At 37.6% G+C, this 16,484-nt stretch overlaps 1 protein-coding gene across 1 annotated transcript in view; it reads left to right on the top strand.

The window, feature by feature from the left end:
• The window catches only part of LOC134593451 (pinopsin-like), a 64,587-nt gene that overhangs the window by 34,510 nt on the left and 13,593 nt on the right, over nt 1-16,484 (top strand). Inside the window, exons 2-3 of the mRNA XM_063444584.1 lie at nt 970-1,152; nt 1,901-2,046. Coding sequence (XP_063300654.1) covers nt 970-1,152; nt 1,901-2,046 — 329 coding nt within the window. The remainder of the gene's footprint in view (nt 1-969; nt 1,153-1,900; nt 2,047-16,484) is intronic.

The raw sequence follows: 16,484 nt of genomic DNA, 5'->3' as shown, positions 1-16,484 counted from the left end.
TTCTAACTCTCTATCTGATATATCTAACGCTAATTAGCTATACTATTTTAAGGATCTATGTATCACATCTTTTCACTTTAATCACTTGTAGTTCACTGATTGTATGTCCATTATACCAATCAGGAGTTCATAAAATATTTATCATTATTTTGTATGTATTTATGTGGGGGGGTTTACTATTGTTTTGCTCTTTGAGCTTTCATTGTTATATCTACTGATGTGTGGATAATTCTATTGGTATTGTATCCTCTTTTTTGAGGCCTGATCCAATCTAGCTATCAATTTGTATGTTGGGTTATGCCCTTAATTACCCTACAACCAATACAAACTTTGTAACAGTTTTCTTGTGACTCCATCACGTAGTTTTGTCTTATATCAATTTAGTTACCTTAAATGATCATACATTGCATAAGCCTGCCACAACGTCAATGTACCCCATTCTTGGCAGGTTTTACACTAGCATCCTAATACCTGCATTTATGAGATTGACCCCCTTACTTGGGAAATGCACACACTCACTAAGTAAACATAAAATGCAAATTTCTCCAAAAGCACTTGACTTGTGCAAAGTCACGCACACACACATATAGGTTTTTTTAATGAAGATTTGTTTATTGGACTTGGATGAGTGCCTTAGAATAATGAGTCTAAATGCCCTCCAGATGTACATCTTGACCTGCACACTGAACTAATAATGTTTGTATTAATAATAAAATTGAAAAAAGTGCAGAGCATTTACATCATGATGTCATGAGAAGATACACTATATTGAAAAAATGATGTTCCCTGCCTGAAACTTTGCAGAATTACAAATAACAGAATGATTCAAGTGATAAATATTGATATTGTTGTTTTACGATTTAAATATTATACCACTTAAACAAACATTGGTATGTTGCTTTAGTAAATACGCTCACATGTAATAAAACATATTATAAGGCTTGCTAACTCCATTCTGTTTTTTTCTAGGTATTGTAGGTCTTTGGTCTCTGGCAATTTTGGCCTTTGAGAGGTATTTGGTAATCTGCAAACCCATGGGGGATTTCCGCTTCCAGCAGCGACACGCAGTCCTTGGGTGCGCTTTCACTTGGGTCTGGTCTTTCATTTGGACATGTCCACCTCTTTTTGGATGGTGCAGCTATGTTCCTGAAGGTTTGCTTCCTTAAATACCTTGAATATTAAAGAACAGTGAATAAATATAGAAATATCTATTGTTTGCTCCATCTCTTTGTCTGTATGTCTAACAACACCTAGCAACATCATTGGGGCTTGATTAGCCAGTCTGGAACAAGAGTTCTGGACTGACTTATGTCAATTCTGTTCATATTGGACTTCAGTCGTCATCACACACAGCATTCTGGCAACAAACATCCAATGTCCTCCCCTCAGTCTGTCCTCCCCGTATATCGCCACCCTGACAGCTAGTAGGAGGGTCTTAAACTACTGTTGTTTTTTGGTTGGAGTAACCCTTTTACCACTAAATCAGACCTCAAATCCCCTTGCTTCCCCTTGTGGTTCTCCAGTGGTTAAAAAACAGGCACATCATATTCATCACCACCCAGGCAACATCCCACAATAAGTTGTTTACTGTAATGGAATCAACTTTCTCAGTAAAGTAGAGGTCCAACTGACATTGAAAGGAACCAAATTAAGGCATTTTCCAAAGGCTATTGAAATGTTAATTATATTAAAGATTTGGTCGCTAGGTTCCTATTGTAAACATAATTTGGGTCTAGCCAACAATAAAAGATTAAGAAAGACTGATGCTATAACATTACAGCCTTACTAAAACTATGAAGGATCACATTACATTTTGAATTTTAACAATAAAGATCTTTTGAAAAGTTAGTTTTGAAAACTAATTAGATTATATCAGTAACTGTAATATCTTATTCTTTAGGACTGCGGACATCTTGTGGACCCAATTGGTACTCCGGTGGTAGTAATAACAACAGTTATATCATGGCATTATTTACAACATGCTTTATCATGCCTTTAAGTACCATCATTTTTTCCTATTCAAACCTGTTAATGGCACTGAGAGCTGTAAGTACAAACATATTAAACGTGTAAATGCATATCATAACTATTTTAGTCAAGTTTCAGGGTTATTAACTAAAGGGTGCATAGTTGCGATTCAAGCTAGATTGCAAATTTTAGGCCACAATAGTGGATAATAAAAATTCACCAAGTCTCTATGTTTCGGGTTTGACTATTTAGTCCTAAAATGTCAAATCCTATTAGAATTCTCTGTAAATCCGTGAATCACAATAAATTCATCACAGCTGTGGAATCCCTGTGGAACATTGTATCATGTAATAAGCTTTGCTAATTAAATGGCAAGCTAAGTTTTTGATTGAATTACATTGTAAAAAACAGGTGATAACTATCAACTGTATTTGATTGGGTTCTTTGTCCTTCAGAATTTCGGCTGGATTTAACCTCTATTGCGGCCAAGTGATCGCTCTTTAAGAGTGATCACCTGGCCCCCGGGGGCCTTATTTTTCTGTGGGACGACTGCCTGGGCTGCTAGGCATCCCTCCCGAAGCAGACCCCTGAGAAGGTTAAGATCCTGGGTGCTCCAGGCAAAAAGCTGTTACAGCGGTCTATGCCGTCCCGCATTTAATGGTCTCTAAAGCTGTTGCGGCGGCATAGAACGCCGTAACAGCTTTTTGCCTGGAGCACCTAGGATCCTTACCTTCTCAGGGATCCGCTTCGGGAGGGATGCCTAGCAGCCAAGGCAGTCCTCCCACGGCAAAATAAGGCCCCCGGGGGCCAGGTGATCGCTCTTAAAGAGCGATCACTTTGCCGCAATAGCCAAAAAAAGAATTATTCCACACATTAAAATAATTATATATATATATATATATATATATATATATATATATATATATGTGTGTGTGTGTGACTTCTTACCTAGTGTATTTTAATATTAATATAATTACATATATTAGCATTAAAATACACTTAGAATGATGTTACATATATACGATATAAATATATATTATATATATAATATATATATATATTATATCTATATACACATAATTACAATAGTAAATAAATGAAATAATTTAATAAAACAAATTAAAAATAAAAAAATTATATATACATTTGTAATTTAATTCTAACTGTATTTTGATATTAATAATATATATATTATAATATATATTATTGATAATAATAATATATATATATATATATTGGTAACAACATTTACTTAGAATGACATTTTATATCTATCTATCTCTATATAAATAAATGAATTGCAAATATATATAATGCAAAGAATTGCAAAAAATAAATATATATATATATATAATTACATAAATGATTACATAAGTATACGCATAGAATTTAAATACATATATATATATATATATATATATATATATATATATATTACAATTCTATATGTATATTTATGTAATCTTTTGACATAATTATGTGATTTAAGTGGTTCAAATTTGAGGGACGTGACAACCCAGGCAGAAATTCCAGAGAAATTCATTTGCAAGTACTATATTTAACCCTGTAACTTTCCAAGACACCATAAAACCTGCACATGGGGGTTACTGTTGTACTTGGGAGACTTTTCTTAACACAATTATTAGTGTTCAAAAATAGTAAATTGTATTACAACAATGATATTGTCAGTAAAAGTTATGTTTCTTTCATTTTTTTAACACACAAACGGCACTTTCACTGACGATATTTATGTTGTAATATGTTTTGCTGTTTTAAAACACTAATATTTGTGTTCAGTGAAGTCTCCCGAGTAGAACAGTTCTCCCATGTACAGGTTTTATGGTGTTTTGGAAAGTTGGAGAGTCAAATATAAGGCTTGCATTTTAGTTTTTTCACATTGAGATTTGCCAGATTGGTAATGTTGCCTTAGAGGCCGTATGGTAGCCCAGGAATGTGGATTACCCTTACGATAGCATACCATTTGCAAAAGAAGACAAGCCAAGGTATTGCAAGTGGCGTATGTCCAGTCTTTTTTAGAAGCTACTTAGTCACAAACACTGGCCAAAGTTAGCGTTTATATTTGGTATTTGCATTTTCACACAAAAACAAATATGAATGCTAACTTTGGCCAGTGTTTGTGACCAAGTACCTACTAAAAAAGACTGGACATATCCCATATTGAATACCATAGGTTCTCTACTTTTGCAAATGGTATGCCATCATAGGGGTAATTCTCATTCCTGGGCTACAATACAGTGTCATATGCAACATTACTAATCTGGCAAATTTCAAAGTGTAAAAAATAAAAAAAATGGAACATGCTATATTTGTTTTCTTTTGGTTTTTTAAATGTTTCTTATTTTATACAATTTTACATTCTCTTAGGGTACAATGGAAGTTTTGATTCATTCATAACATTTTACACTTTCATCACATCATATTACTCATCAATGAAAATAATCTCATTCATGTGTATAAATCATAATATCCCCAGAGAAATAACAATAAGATATAACCAAAATATAAATGAAAAAACAAAAATTAAATAATTAACTCAACATTGTATTCTAAGCTCTAAACTCTAGGCTGTTTATTAATATCTTGATAATTGTACTCTTCAATTAATCTAATTCTCACTCCTTAACTAACTCGATAGTCAAAAATCCTAGTTCATAGATTGCGGTTCCCGCTCGGAGATGCCAACCCATATGGAAATGAAAACTCATACTTAAACCTAGTTAAGCTTTCGTGCTTATAAGTATCTTCATAATGCCTCATTAAAAGTATCTAATCTTTTGTGTTGGGATTTATCCCAATTTATTAGGTTATAATTCCATTTTGAATTCACTCAACCCTTAGTAGGTGCCCCTACTTCCCTTTCCCTGAGTTCCAATAAGTAATCCAGGGATCCCATATTTTTAGGTATCTTTGTTTTTTATCTGCTCCCCAATGTAATTCTTACATCACTCTTCTGTTCTCAACTCTGCCTACCCATTGAACCATAGTCGATATTATTGTCTTTTTCCAAAGGGTAGGTATTAAGGCATTCGCTTTATTTAGAAGGAACCATAAGAGTTTCTGCTTAGTAATATTTTGGCCAGCCCAACAATATCTGAGAAGGTGATAAAGTGAAAGGTATGGGTAACACCAGTTTTATATAGTCAATAACCTGCCGTCCATATACTTGAATTTTAGGGCAGAACCACCAAATCTGTTCATAGGTTCCAGTTTCCTGTCTACACCTCGAACACTCCTTATCTAGATTTGGAAAATATAAATTAAGTTGTGCCAGTGTTTTATACCAGTGTATTACTCTTTTTGTAAATATTTCCCTTTTAGCTTGACTTACTGAATTATGCATGACTCTTTGAAAAATAAAAGACCAGTCTTTAATTTTAATTTGTATATAAAGGGCTGCTGCCCACTTTTTCGGAAAGTGCCTTAATTTTTCTTCAGTTATCCCAATCTGTATCATAGAGTATATTGTAGATGTTGCCCTGAACCCCTGTTTTCCAGAGCTACATAACTGTTCAAATGCGGAAAATTGTCTAGGTTTCCATTTTATTAAAACGGTCTTCCTTAGGAAGCTGGAAAGCTATGAATACTTAAGGAGATCCATAAAGGTTGGAATTCTAACGGATCCCAACAACCCATGAAGTCTTTCTGGAATAGAATTTCCCTCTAATATAGTATATATATTTTTTACAAGTCTTTTGTTTCATAAGTTTTTTGGGGTGACCCTAAAATCTAAATAAAATAGTAGCTGCTCGACCATTAACCCCTTAAGGACCGGCCTGTTTTTGCAATGTTGTACGTTAAGGATCAGAGCGGTTTTAACACTTTTGTAATGTTTGTGTTTAGCTGTAATTGTCTGTGCTCTCATTTACAGTTCCCATACAAATTATATATTGTTTTTTTCAGGACAAGAAGGGATTTCTTTACATACCATTATTTGTATAATGTCATATATTTTACTTAAAAATAAATAAATAAAATATGGTAAAAAATTTAAAAGAAAAACATGTTTTTGGACTTTTACTTGAAAAATCTTTTACTTATCTACAAAAGCTAATGAAAAAAACTGCTAAATAGATTCAAAATGTTGTCCTGAGTTTAAAAACAACTAGTGTTTACGTGCTTTTTTTGCAAGTTATAGGGCTATAAGTACAAATAGGAAATTGCTGTTTCAAAATATATATTTTTTAAATGTATCAATAGTGACATTGCAACACTATCACACCCCACTTGTACATATTTTCTTAAAGTAGACAACCCAGGGTATTCAATATGGGGTATGTCCAGTCTTTTTTTTTTTTTTTAATTCTTTATTTTGGGTGTGCACAGGATAAACAAATAGCCGGTATGCGCCACAACAGCGACATCCAGTAGAATAGTTAAACATTGGTATTACATGTCATGGCATTCGTTATATGGGCACATTTTCATAATATTAGTACAGTAGTTTAGGTTCACGTGTAGTTTTAAATATGTTAGCTTAATACACGTCATGGAGAAATAGGTAGAGGAGAGACAAAGGAGGAAAGCATGGTTTGTGCAGCGAGTGTACATATAAGATTATTCTAATAATGGACTTGGTGGTGTTACATCTCACTTGTCTGCCTACCAGTGATGAAATGGTTGCTTAAACTAATTAGTGAGCTATATGTGAGCTGCAAGTACAGGCTTAATTAGGCTACATGAAAAACATACATCTTTATACTGAATATAACATATTGTAAAGTAAGCTTTAAACCAGGTCTAAGTTAAACATATATGAAAGACCAGTGAGATTAGTCCCTCCAATGCCATCAGCTGGTCAGGGTTTTCTGTTCTGCCTCAGTGGGAGGGGGTTGGCATTCCGGTGCGCCCGTGGCCCTTCAGGCAGGGGTAGTCCCGTTTTTATACGATGCTTGCTCTGTTGTGTCTGAATAATTGGGAGCAGGTGTCTGTCGGAGCAGGTATCTTTGCTTGTTTCCCCCGTGTGGTGTTCTGCATGGGTCATCGGGTACCTCCGGTGTAGTTGGCTTGCCATCTTCCCCTGCTGGGCTTCATTAGGGAGAGACCGCTGTCTGGGCAGTCCTGCTGCTTGCTGGATAGTAAGTGCTCCTTTCCCTCTTGTCAGCCGCAGTTTCACGCTTGTTCGGGGCGTCCGTGTCTCCCCATGCTAAGTGGCTAGTTAAGTGGCTGCGGGAGCTAACTCTGCCCTTCGTGGTGGGATCTGTAGGTAGGGGCTGCTGTTGTTGGAGGCACGGGGAGGTATAGGGTTCTCCTCGTGCTGCATGCGCACATGGCGTCTGCCATTTTGGAGGCAGCGGTCGGGCATCTCGACCTCACGATCAGGGGCACCGGGCGTGGACCGGGATCACCCCCCCGGCCCAGAGGGGGGGGGGGACCGGGGCCGGGTCCGCATAAGTGTAGCTTGGCTGTTGGGCTCCGGTAGGCAGGATAGTGGAGCGGCGGCCGTCCACTCCACTCACCGCCAGGGAAGTTCCCGCTTGTTGCTGCAGAGTTCTCCCCTACGGGGGACTAGAACTCAGGGAGTAAGCCTCTCCCCGGTTCCGGTAGCCCTCCTCCATCGAGGGTCGCAGTCATGGGTGAGTTGAGCGCTTCAAGTCTTTCTTTTTAGGCTTTTTAGTGTCCTCATTTGCAGGAGCTGAGCTGTCCTGCGACCGCTCTGCTCGGCGCCCGGCCCCGCACCCCAATGTCCAGTCTTTTTTAGTAGCGACTTAGACACAAACACTGGCCAAAGTTAGCATTTATATTTGTCTGTGTGTTAAAAATGCAAAAAAAAACTTTGCCCAGTGTATGTGTCTAAGTGGCTACTAAAAAAGGCTGAACGTAACCCATTCGCAATACCTTGGGTTGTCTTCTTTTGCAAATGGCATGCCATCATGGGGGTAATTCTCATTCCTGGGCTACCATACGCTCTCAAAGGCAACATAACCAATCTGACAAATTTCAATTAAAAAAAACAAAATCAAGCCTTATATTTGACCCTGTAACTTTCAAAAACACCATAAAACCTCTACATGTGGGGTACTGTTATACTCTGGAGAATTCGCTGAACACAAATATTAGTGTTTCCGAACAGTAAAATATATCACAGCAATAATATCATCAGTGAAAGTGCCATTTGTGTGTGGAATATGCAAAACAAGTCACTTTCACTGACAATATCATCACTGTGATATGTTTTACTGTTTTTGAAACACTAATATTTGTGTTCAGCGAAGTCTCCAGAGTAAAACAGTACCCCCCATGTACAGGTTTTAGGGTGTCATAGAAAGTGACAGGGTTAAACACAATGCTAGCAAATTAAATTCTCTGGACTTTCGGCCTGGGTTGTCAGGCATGTCCTTTAAATTGCAATCAATAAAATTACTTAATTATGTAAAAAAAATACATAAATATGCACGTAGAATTTAAATATATATACATATTTATATATTTGAAGTCTACGTGTATATTTATATAATTATTTATGTAATTATGTATATGGACATGTATATTTTGTATTATTTTTATTTATACATAGATATTATATATATTATTTCATTCTAAGTGTATTTTGATATAAATATATATATCAATATAAAAATACTGTTAGAATAAAATTATATATATATAAGTTGTTTTAAATTATTAAAAACATTTTTTACATTTTTACATTTATTTTTATTTACTTACTATTTATATTTTATAATAATATATATACAATATATATAGTTATTATATATGTTATATATATATATATATATATATATATATATATATACGTGTGTTATTTAATTATAAGTGTATTTTTATATGAATATATGTATATTTAAATATAAAAATACACTTAATATGACATTATATATATATAAGAAATATATACATATTATATATAGATATAATACATGTGTATATATATATTGTATATATATATATATTCGCATATATTATTTTTTTTACACTTATTGCTTTATTTTTAAACTTTATTTCTGATTTTCTACTTGCAGGGAGACTGCCTGTCAGCACAGACAGTCCCCCTGCAGGCAGATACACAGGCACCTATTGCGGCCATGTGATCAAGCGATCATATGGCCGCAGGGTCCTGATCTGCCGCGGGTAGACTGTCTGGGCAGACAGGCAGTCCCCCCAGACTGGGTGAAACGCTGATTGCCGCCAGGGGGTCCGACGGTGATCAGGTAAGTACCCCAAGACCGTTATGACGGTTCAGGACCGTCATCGGTCGTCAAGGGGATGTTACCGATGACAGTCCTGAACCATCATCGGTCGTCAAGGGGTTAAAAAAATCCGGATTGCCCACAATTGGATATAGAGGCGATAAACCTGGTGATAACTGCCATAGATCTTTATCTCTCCTCCATAAAACCAATATGTTAAATATTATAGGATGTAATAATGGGTTTAATCTTTGCATATGGTATGTAACCCATGGCAATGACTGGAGCGGTACGTCTGTGAAGCTCTGCTCCAATGAGTACCATGTTTTTTTGTTTTTTTTTTAAAGTTCATACATTCTTTAATTCTAGTGATGACTGCTGCAGCATAATAATGGAGCATATTGGGCAGTCTCAGCCCACCTACATCTCTATGGCCAGTTAAGATATTATATGCTAGCCGGGGTTGTTTATAGTTCCAAATAAAGGGAACAATGATTTTCCATAAATTTATGAATATGGATCAGGGAATAGCTATCGGAAGTGTGTGAAATAAAAATAACATTCTAGGCAGTATCCTCATTTTAATTATATTTATACGCCCCATCATGGTGAATAGAGGTTTATTCCATCTAGCAAGTCGCCTTGAATTTCTAATATTGGAAAATAATTAGCTTTGATAATGTTATTAATTAAGGATGTTAAAATGATCCCCAAATATCTAAGTCTACCCTGAGCCCACTTAAAATGAAATAAACTAGAAATGTAACTTTTTAAAATTTTAGAGATCACAACCCCCAGCATTTCACATTTGGATACATTTACTTTGAAATTAGAGACATCTCCATATGTATTTAATTCAATATTCACCTATATTAAGAGCCAAGGAGCTCTTAGGATCAGTTACTATTAATAAAACATCATCAGCTAATGCTGATATTTTTAATTCTCCTCCTGAAAATCCAAATCCTTTACTTTGAGGGTGTTCTTTTCCTTATTGACTGTAATAAAGGTTCATGGCCAAAACAAAGAGGAGAGGGGATAAAGGACACCCCTGCCTAGTTCCAATTTTGATATAAAAGGGATTGAAATCTTGCCCATTCACCTTGATACAATCTGTGGGTTCAAATCTACACCTCTCGCCAAGCCTAATTGCCTCTAAAATGCTGAATAGATAGGACCAATCCACCCTTCTCTGCATCTATGGCAAGCAGGACTGTAGGCATCCTTGACAGTGTTGCTCCATGTATTACACTAAGTATCTTAGTGGTGTTATCCCTTTCCTCCTTGCCTGTCACAAAGCCTGCCTGATCAGGGTGGATTAGTCCAGGCAAATAGGGCATTAAGCATTAGGCCAACATCTTTGCAAAGAGTTTTAGGTCTATGTTTATTAAGGAAATTGTCCTAAAACTCCCACATTTATAAGTATCCTTCCCTTTTTTGGAAGCACTGTGATTGAGGCTCGTAACATGGGAGGGGGTAAAGCACTTTCAGGGCCCATAGAGTTGAATGCATTAACAAAATATGCTGCTAATTTTGATTGAAAAGTTTTGTAATAAAATACTGTGAAGCCATCTGGCCCTGTGCTTTTCCCTCGTGGCATATTTAAGTGTTCTTGCATAGCAAGACCACTTAATGTTATCTCACATATATATTTTTATTCTATATATAGCCAAATTTACCACCCTAACTCCTCCCACAGTTTTTACACTACATAGACAGTAATATACCGAAACGTGCGGATTGTTGGTGTGCTATTACTTTGTAGAACGTTTCGCCGAATGGTTCACGGAATATCATCGTTCTTCTTGCGAAATTGGTCCCATAGGAATGAATGGCAAAATGTTCAAAACTAGAGTGGGAGCTGGCAACAGCTGAAAAATCAGGACATGATTTCTAAACTGCCACCAAGCCCTCATTTTCAAGCCCACCTACACAAATCTTAGATCAAAATGTTCAGCTATCCCTGCTGCCACTAAAAATGGCTAAGCCATAGTCCTGATAGTTTTCACAATATGACCATTTGTTTGCAACTCACGCCGTCCATTGACATTCATTGAAACTCATCTCTAGCCAGCTCAAACTTGAAGGTCAATTTCTAAACTGCGACCGTGCCTTCATTTGTAATACTTCAGAAACATACTATGCATCAACGTGTAGGTCTGGGTCTTGTGATTCTCACAATATAAAGCTCTTCGCTGTAGGATGTATATTTTTAAAAATATGACCGTTTGAAGATGGCAACCGCCAAAATACTCTGACCTGTGCCAGGCTGGAGCAGCAAGTGATGTCATAGACAGGGCCTTTTGTACACCTGCTAATGTTTTTATAAATGTATGTTTTAATGTAACTGTGAAGCACTTTGGGCAACAACGCTGCAATTAAATGTGCTATATAAATAAATAAAATTTCAAATGCATTTCTCACTCTATCAAGCTTGCCATGTGCAGTTTTTAAATTTGGTTAATCAATTGGTTAGTGTAATATTTACTATCTTTACTCACTCCAAACACTCCACACAGTTACTCTGCCCACTCCATAAAGTTACTCTGCCCAGTCCAACCACACAACAGTTACTCAAGCCACTCCAGTTGTAGACTACTGGTGGAGGCAAGAACACTTCACACAATTTCCCCAGAAATTGTAGCTTTTCTAGTTTTTATAACCCTTACAAATTCCTCTGTTGTTAATGGAATCTCTAAGCTATTAATCTGATCGTTCAATATTCTCTGAGGTACATTCAAATTTATATATTCATACCTAAAGTCCTTTTTTTTTTTTTTAATTCTTTATTTTTCGCAGACAAATCGGTGATAGACATTGCGTATAACATAATCTTCAGAGCAAAACATTTCGATTAACAATATACATGCATTTGTTAGGGTCTCATTGTTGACTGTGGATTTTATTTTAATAAAGTAGCTTTTTACCGCCATATACATGCCTCAAGTCTTTGCTTTCATAGCTGTAGATGTCTAAGGCATATTTGGCCTTGTGGTAACAAGAAATGAAAATGGTGTGTATCTAGAGCGGACTGGGTGAATAGAGCTCCACAGAGTTGAGTGGGTGTATGTTGGTACTAGCATGGAGCTTGGGGGGGGGTAGGTGGTATAGAAGGAGCTAGTGTAACTGGGGTTATCACGGTCGTGGCCCCTTAGGCCTGAAAAGTAGCAAGGGTGGGCAAGGCCCTTCCCTGCAAGTAGTGCATAGCTTATTATATAACGTGGTACTTAAGTGGTGCATAAACAAAGGAAAATTCAACATTAAACTGTAAACTTATGCTTCATCAAATATGCATATGCAAAAGGCTGGCACCATGGGGAGTATGGGCCTTAAAACATAAAAAGGTAAAACTTAAGAATAATCGCCAAAGTCAAGTAATCGCCCGGCTGGATAAGTTCCGATTCGCCAGGATGAATGGGACGATGTTAACTGGGTCCCACTCTGTAGGTGCAGGCGTTGCTGTATGGTTTAGGCCTAGAGTAGTCGGGGCCGCCTCGATCTCCAATGCCTCTGTCACCCTGAGCTCCGTGTTCTAATGTTGGATGAGGAGGAAGCGTGTCGGACCCAAACGGTATTTGATACCCTTTGATGTCAGTATGGACGTGAGGGGACGCAGTGTTTTCCCCCACTGTAAGGTCGGGCGGGAGAGGTCAGAGTAAAAGGTAATGTCCATCTCCTCTAACCGAAACGGGGGTGTTCCTCTTACTGCACTCATGATGGCAGCCTTGTCCTGGCCATTTTGAAATTTGATCAATAGGTCACTGGTGTTGGAGGCGGCGGCTGATGGAGGCTTAGGGAGATGGAACATCCCATCCAATGTGATACCCCTTGCTTGTTTGGGAGATAGAAGGGCTGTAAAGAGCCTGCGCAGAAGGTGTGGTAGTTCTGCCTAGGTGATGCTGTCTGCGAGACCCCTATTTTTCAGGTGTTTCCACCGTCTTCTATCTTCCATGGCTGCAAGCTGGTGGCTCAGCATGTTGTGAGCAGTGGTAAGTGTGCCTATCTGTTGCTGCAACTCCAGAATGAGTGCTACGTGCGTTATGGTGGTCTGTTCGACTGCGTCCAGGCATCCATTGAACCCCTTGAGGTATTTTCTGACCTGTGAGATTTCTGATGAGAGGTTTTGGCGGAGGTCCGCCAGGAGGCCGGTAAGGATTTCCGTGGTGAGTGGCGATGACCCCTTGTTTGCTGGCAGGGTAGGCCTGTGTGGCTTTAATACCAAATCCTCCATATTGTGGAGGTCACTGGTTGTCCTCTGATGCATCAGAGATTTCTCCCTGATCCGCCGCCATGTCAGATCTCCCTGCACCATGCAGCCCTCTCAAGAGGTCCCCAATATTGGCGCAGAATCTGGGTCGATCCAGTCGGTGCTTTTTAGTTTTCCGCCCCATCGTCTGATAACACACGGAATACACCCCGTATCTACACTTATTTTAGTTGTTTTTCGTGATGGGCTATCGGAGCTCAGGAAGCCTGCGGCCGTTGTGGTTAAGAGCTAGCTCCACCCCCTAAAGTCCTTTTTAATGCGCTAGGGAGATTGTATAATTTTTGATAATATGAAAGGAAAGCATCCGCTGTTGCGTCTGTCGTCATATGCAACTTCCCTGAGTCATCTATAATTTTTTCTATGTAGTTTTCTATGTAGTTTTGACATTTACATACTATATTGACAAGGTAACTTTCCAAAACACCATAAAACCTGTTAATGGGGGGTACTGTTGTACTTGTGAAACATCGCTGAATACAAATATGTGCATTTTATTGCAGTAAAAGCCAACGGTATTATGACATTCACAGTTAAAATGCCACGCAAAACTTAAAAAAATGTAAAAAAATCTTAGTTTCTCACACTTTTTTAGATTTTATTCAGAATAAATTGTTATATATATATATATACATGAATAGTTGATGTGAAATGAAAGCCCTGTGTGGGTGCACTTAATATGAAAGAGGTAAATTATGGTTGAATAGACATACAGTGAAAATTACAGGTTTTGTTCACGTTTTGTTTCGATCAGAATGTGTACAATTGACTCAATCCTTAAGGGGTTAATGTCAGACGAAATGCAGGCAGCTGAACCTAATAAATGGGTGTGCAACTCAACATAAAATCTCTGATAAATGTGCATCAAAAGCACAATTATAGACCCTTTTTAATCATTTACCTTGTTGGTCATTAAAAAAGAAATTCAAAAAAGCCTAGGGGGTCAAAAGGACCCCACACTATAGTATGCTGTGGGCAGGTATGTGCACAAAACAGTGAGCAACCAGTGGCTGCACATTTTAATAAAAACAACTAGCGACTGGGTAGCTATTGCTGCCCACTCACTAATAAAATGAAAAATATTCCCACAAAAGTCTCAACAAAAATGCATCGAGTGGGAAACTCCTTAAAAATGCTTTTCCTGCCATGCAAGTTAATTCTACGCAGAGCCAGTCACTGCTAAACTTAAATTAATGTTTAATGCTCTGTGGGGTCTTTCTGTTGGAATGTACATCTTCCTTATATATTTTATTAATACCACCACCGATTGCCCCTTGGTGGGAGCTGTGGGTCTCCCCAAATTAAGAGATTATCAGCCACACCTACTGCCCATGGGTGTGGGCCGAGGGGCCATTAGGTCCCCCCTGTTATTTATTTATTAGCATTATCTTCCTGAGTCTACCCCAGTTATTATATGTATTACCCTGCCAATTCCCCTCACCCTAATAATAGTGCAATCAATACATAGAAGCAATAAACTAAATATCTGAAAATGTAAAAATGTAATAATTACCATTAGATGTATTTTTTTCTAAAAACTTTTATTTTTTTCAGCCCAAAAAAAGGCCAAATAAAAGTCCATAAAGCTCATCTAGCTAATAAAATGTTAAAAAAAATTTTTTTAAAATGCTAGCCGGAAAAAAATCCCGACAATAAAAAATAACCCATCTTCACCCATGGAGGGCTCCGCGCAGAGTGACCTCTGCAGGATGGGGAAAAGGCTTATAAAGTCTTCCCATGCCAATCAATTTGATTCAGAGTGCTCTGACAGGTAAATCTTGAGCCTTGCAGAGCTCCCCCCACTTCTATTTTTTACATATTACAAGGAGGGAGCCAGTAGAGTTCATACATAAGCATTTTTTGTACATTCATAGAAACATTAGGATAAGAGCACAAATGGCAGTTTATATTACATGTTTAGTATTCACCTACTGGACAGCTGATCACTGTTTACATATGGAGGGGCAGTATCAGTAGATATCATTTTAACTCAATATCACACGTATCAAGGGGACAGAAACAGTGCCAGTGAGTATAAAAGAGATTCCGACTGACATCCCAATTGGCTATTACCTTCAATTGGGGTAGAAATTTTAAACAGACGATAGGATGGAAGAAAACAAAAACAAACGAAAAAAACAGGTTGACCTGGGTTCCTGCAACCCAGACTCCACAGCCTATCCAGACAAAGCTTGACAAAGGCCTCTGTTTAGGCCAAAATGTTGCTTCTTTGTTCTTATAAATCTGCCTTTTGCAATATCCATTGTGCCTGGACCTAAATTTCTTCCTACCCAGACAAAGATGGCGCCTGGAGAGGTCTATTAATTTGATGACTATGGCATGAAGGATCATCCTGTGGCTTTACTACTACTATGGGTGGGAACATCTTCTTTTCCAGCCCAAGGGGATGTAGCCCCTTTAACTAAGTCATATATTAAAGCCCTGCTGATAGATATACAAGCCATGTTCCAGGCTGGCATGGCTGTAGTTAGAGAGGAGGTTGCCATCATAACAGGCAGTGAAATAGACATGGGGAGTACCAGAGTTGCCCAAACAGCAACATATAGGCCTTACATGCATTTCAGAAGAATTACACTGCTCTGCTCACACAAGTGGCAAGGTGCAAGCTAGCAATGTTCACATCAGAGTCTAGCACCAGTATAGGTTTTAAGTTTTACGCTCATATAATAAACATTTTTGTTGCTTGTAATTTCCTTGTGTTATAATGAGGCATGGCTAAACTATTTAGGTTACCATCTATAGCTGATATTTACTTAATTAAATTCCAAGATTTTACTATTAACATGACGTAAAGTCATGATTTTATTAATGACACGGAGGCGAGTACTATGCTTCTCTTTCTTTAATTTTCCCTCAGCAGCGAAGAGAAAAAATTTATGTAAAAGAGAAAAAACAACATAACATTAGCATATTCAACAGTGCTACTAATCAGTATCCACCCCCTTCAGTATATAAGGTGTAGCACTCTCTTCCTCTTTCTGTAGCGATCCGAAGGCCAGCCAATAACCGAACAATAAACTTGAACCGGAACTTCAACTTTGGACAGCAGTCATACATTCCTT

Source organism: Pelobates fuscus, chromosome 1 (genome assembly GCF_036172605.1).
Source record: "Pelobates fuscus isolate aPelFus1 chromosome 1, aPelFus1.pri, whole genome shotgun sequence".
Taxonomy (NCBI): domain Eukaryota; kingdom Metazoa; phylum Chordata; class Amphibia; order Anura; family Pelobatidae; genus Pelobates; species Pelobates fuscus.
This window is presented reverse-complemented; position numbering and strand designations above follow the sequence as displayed.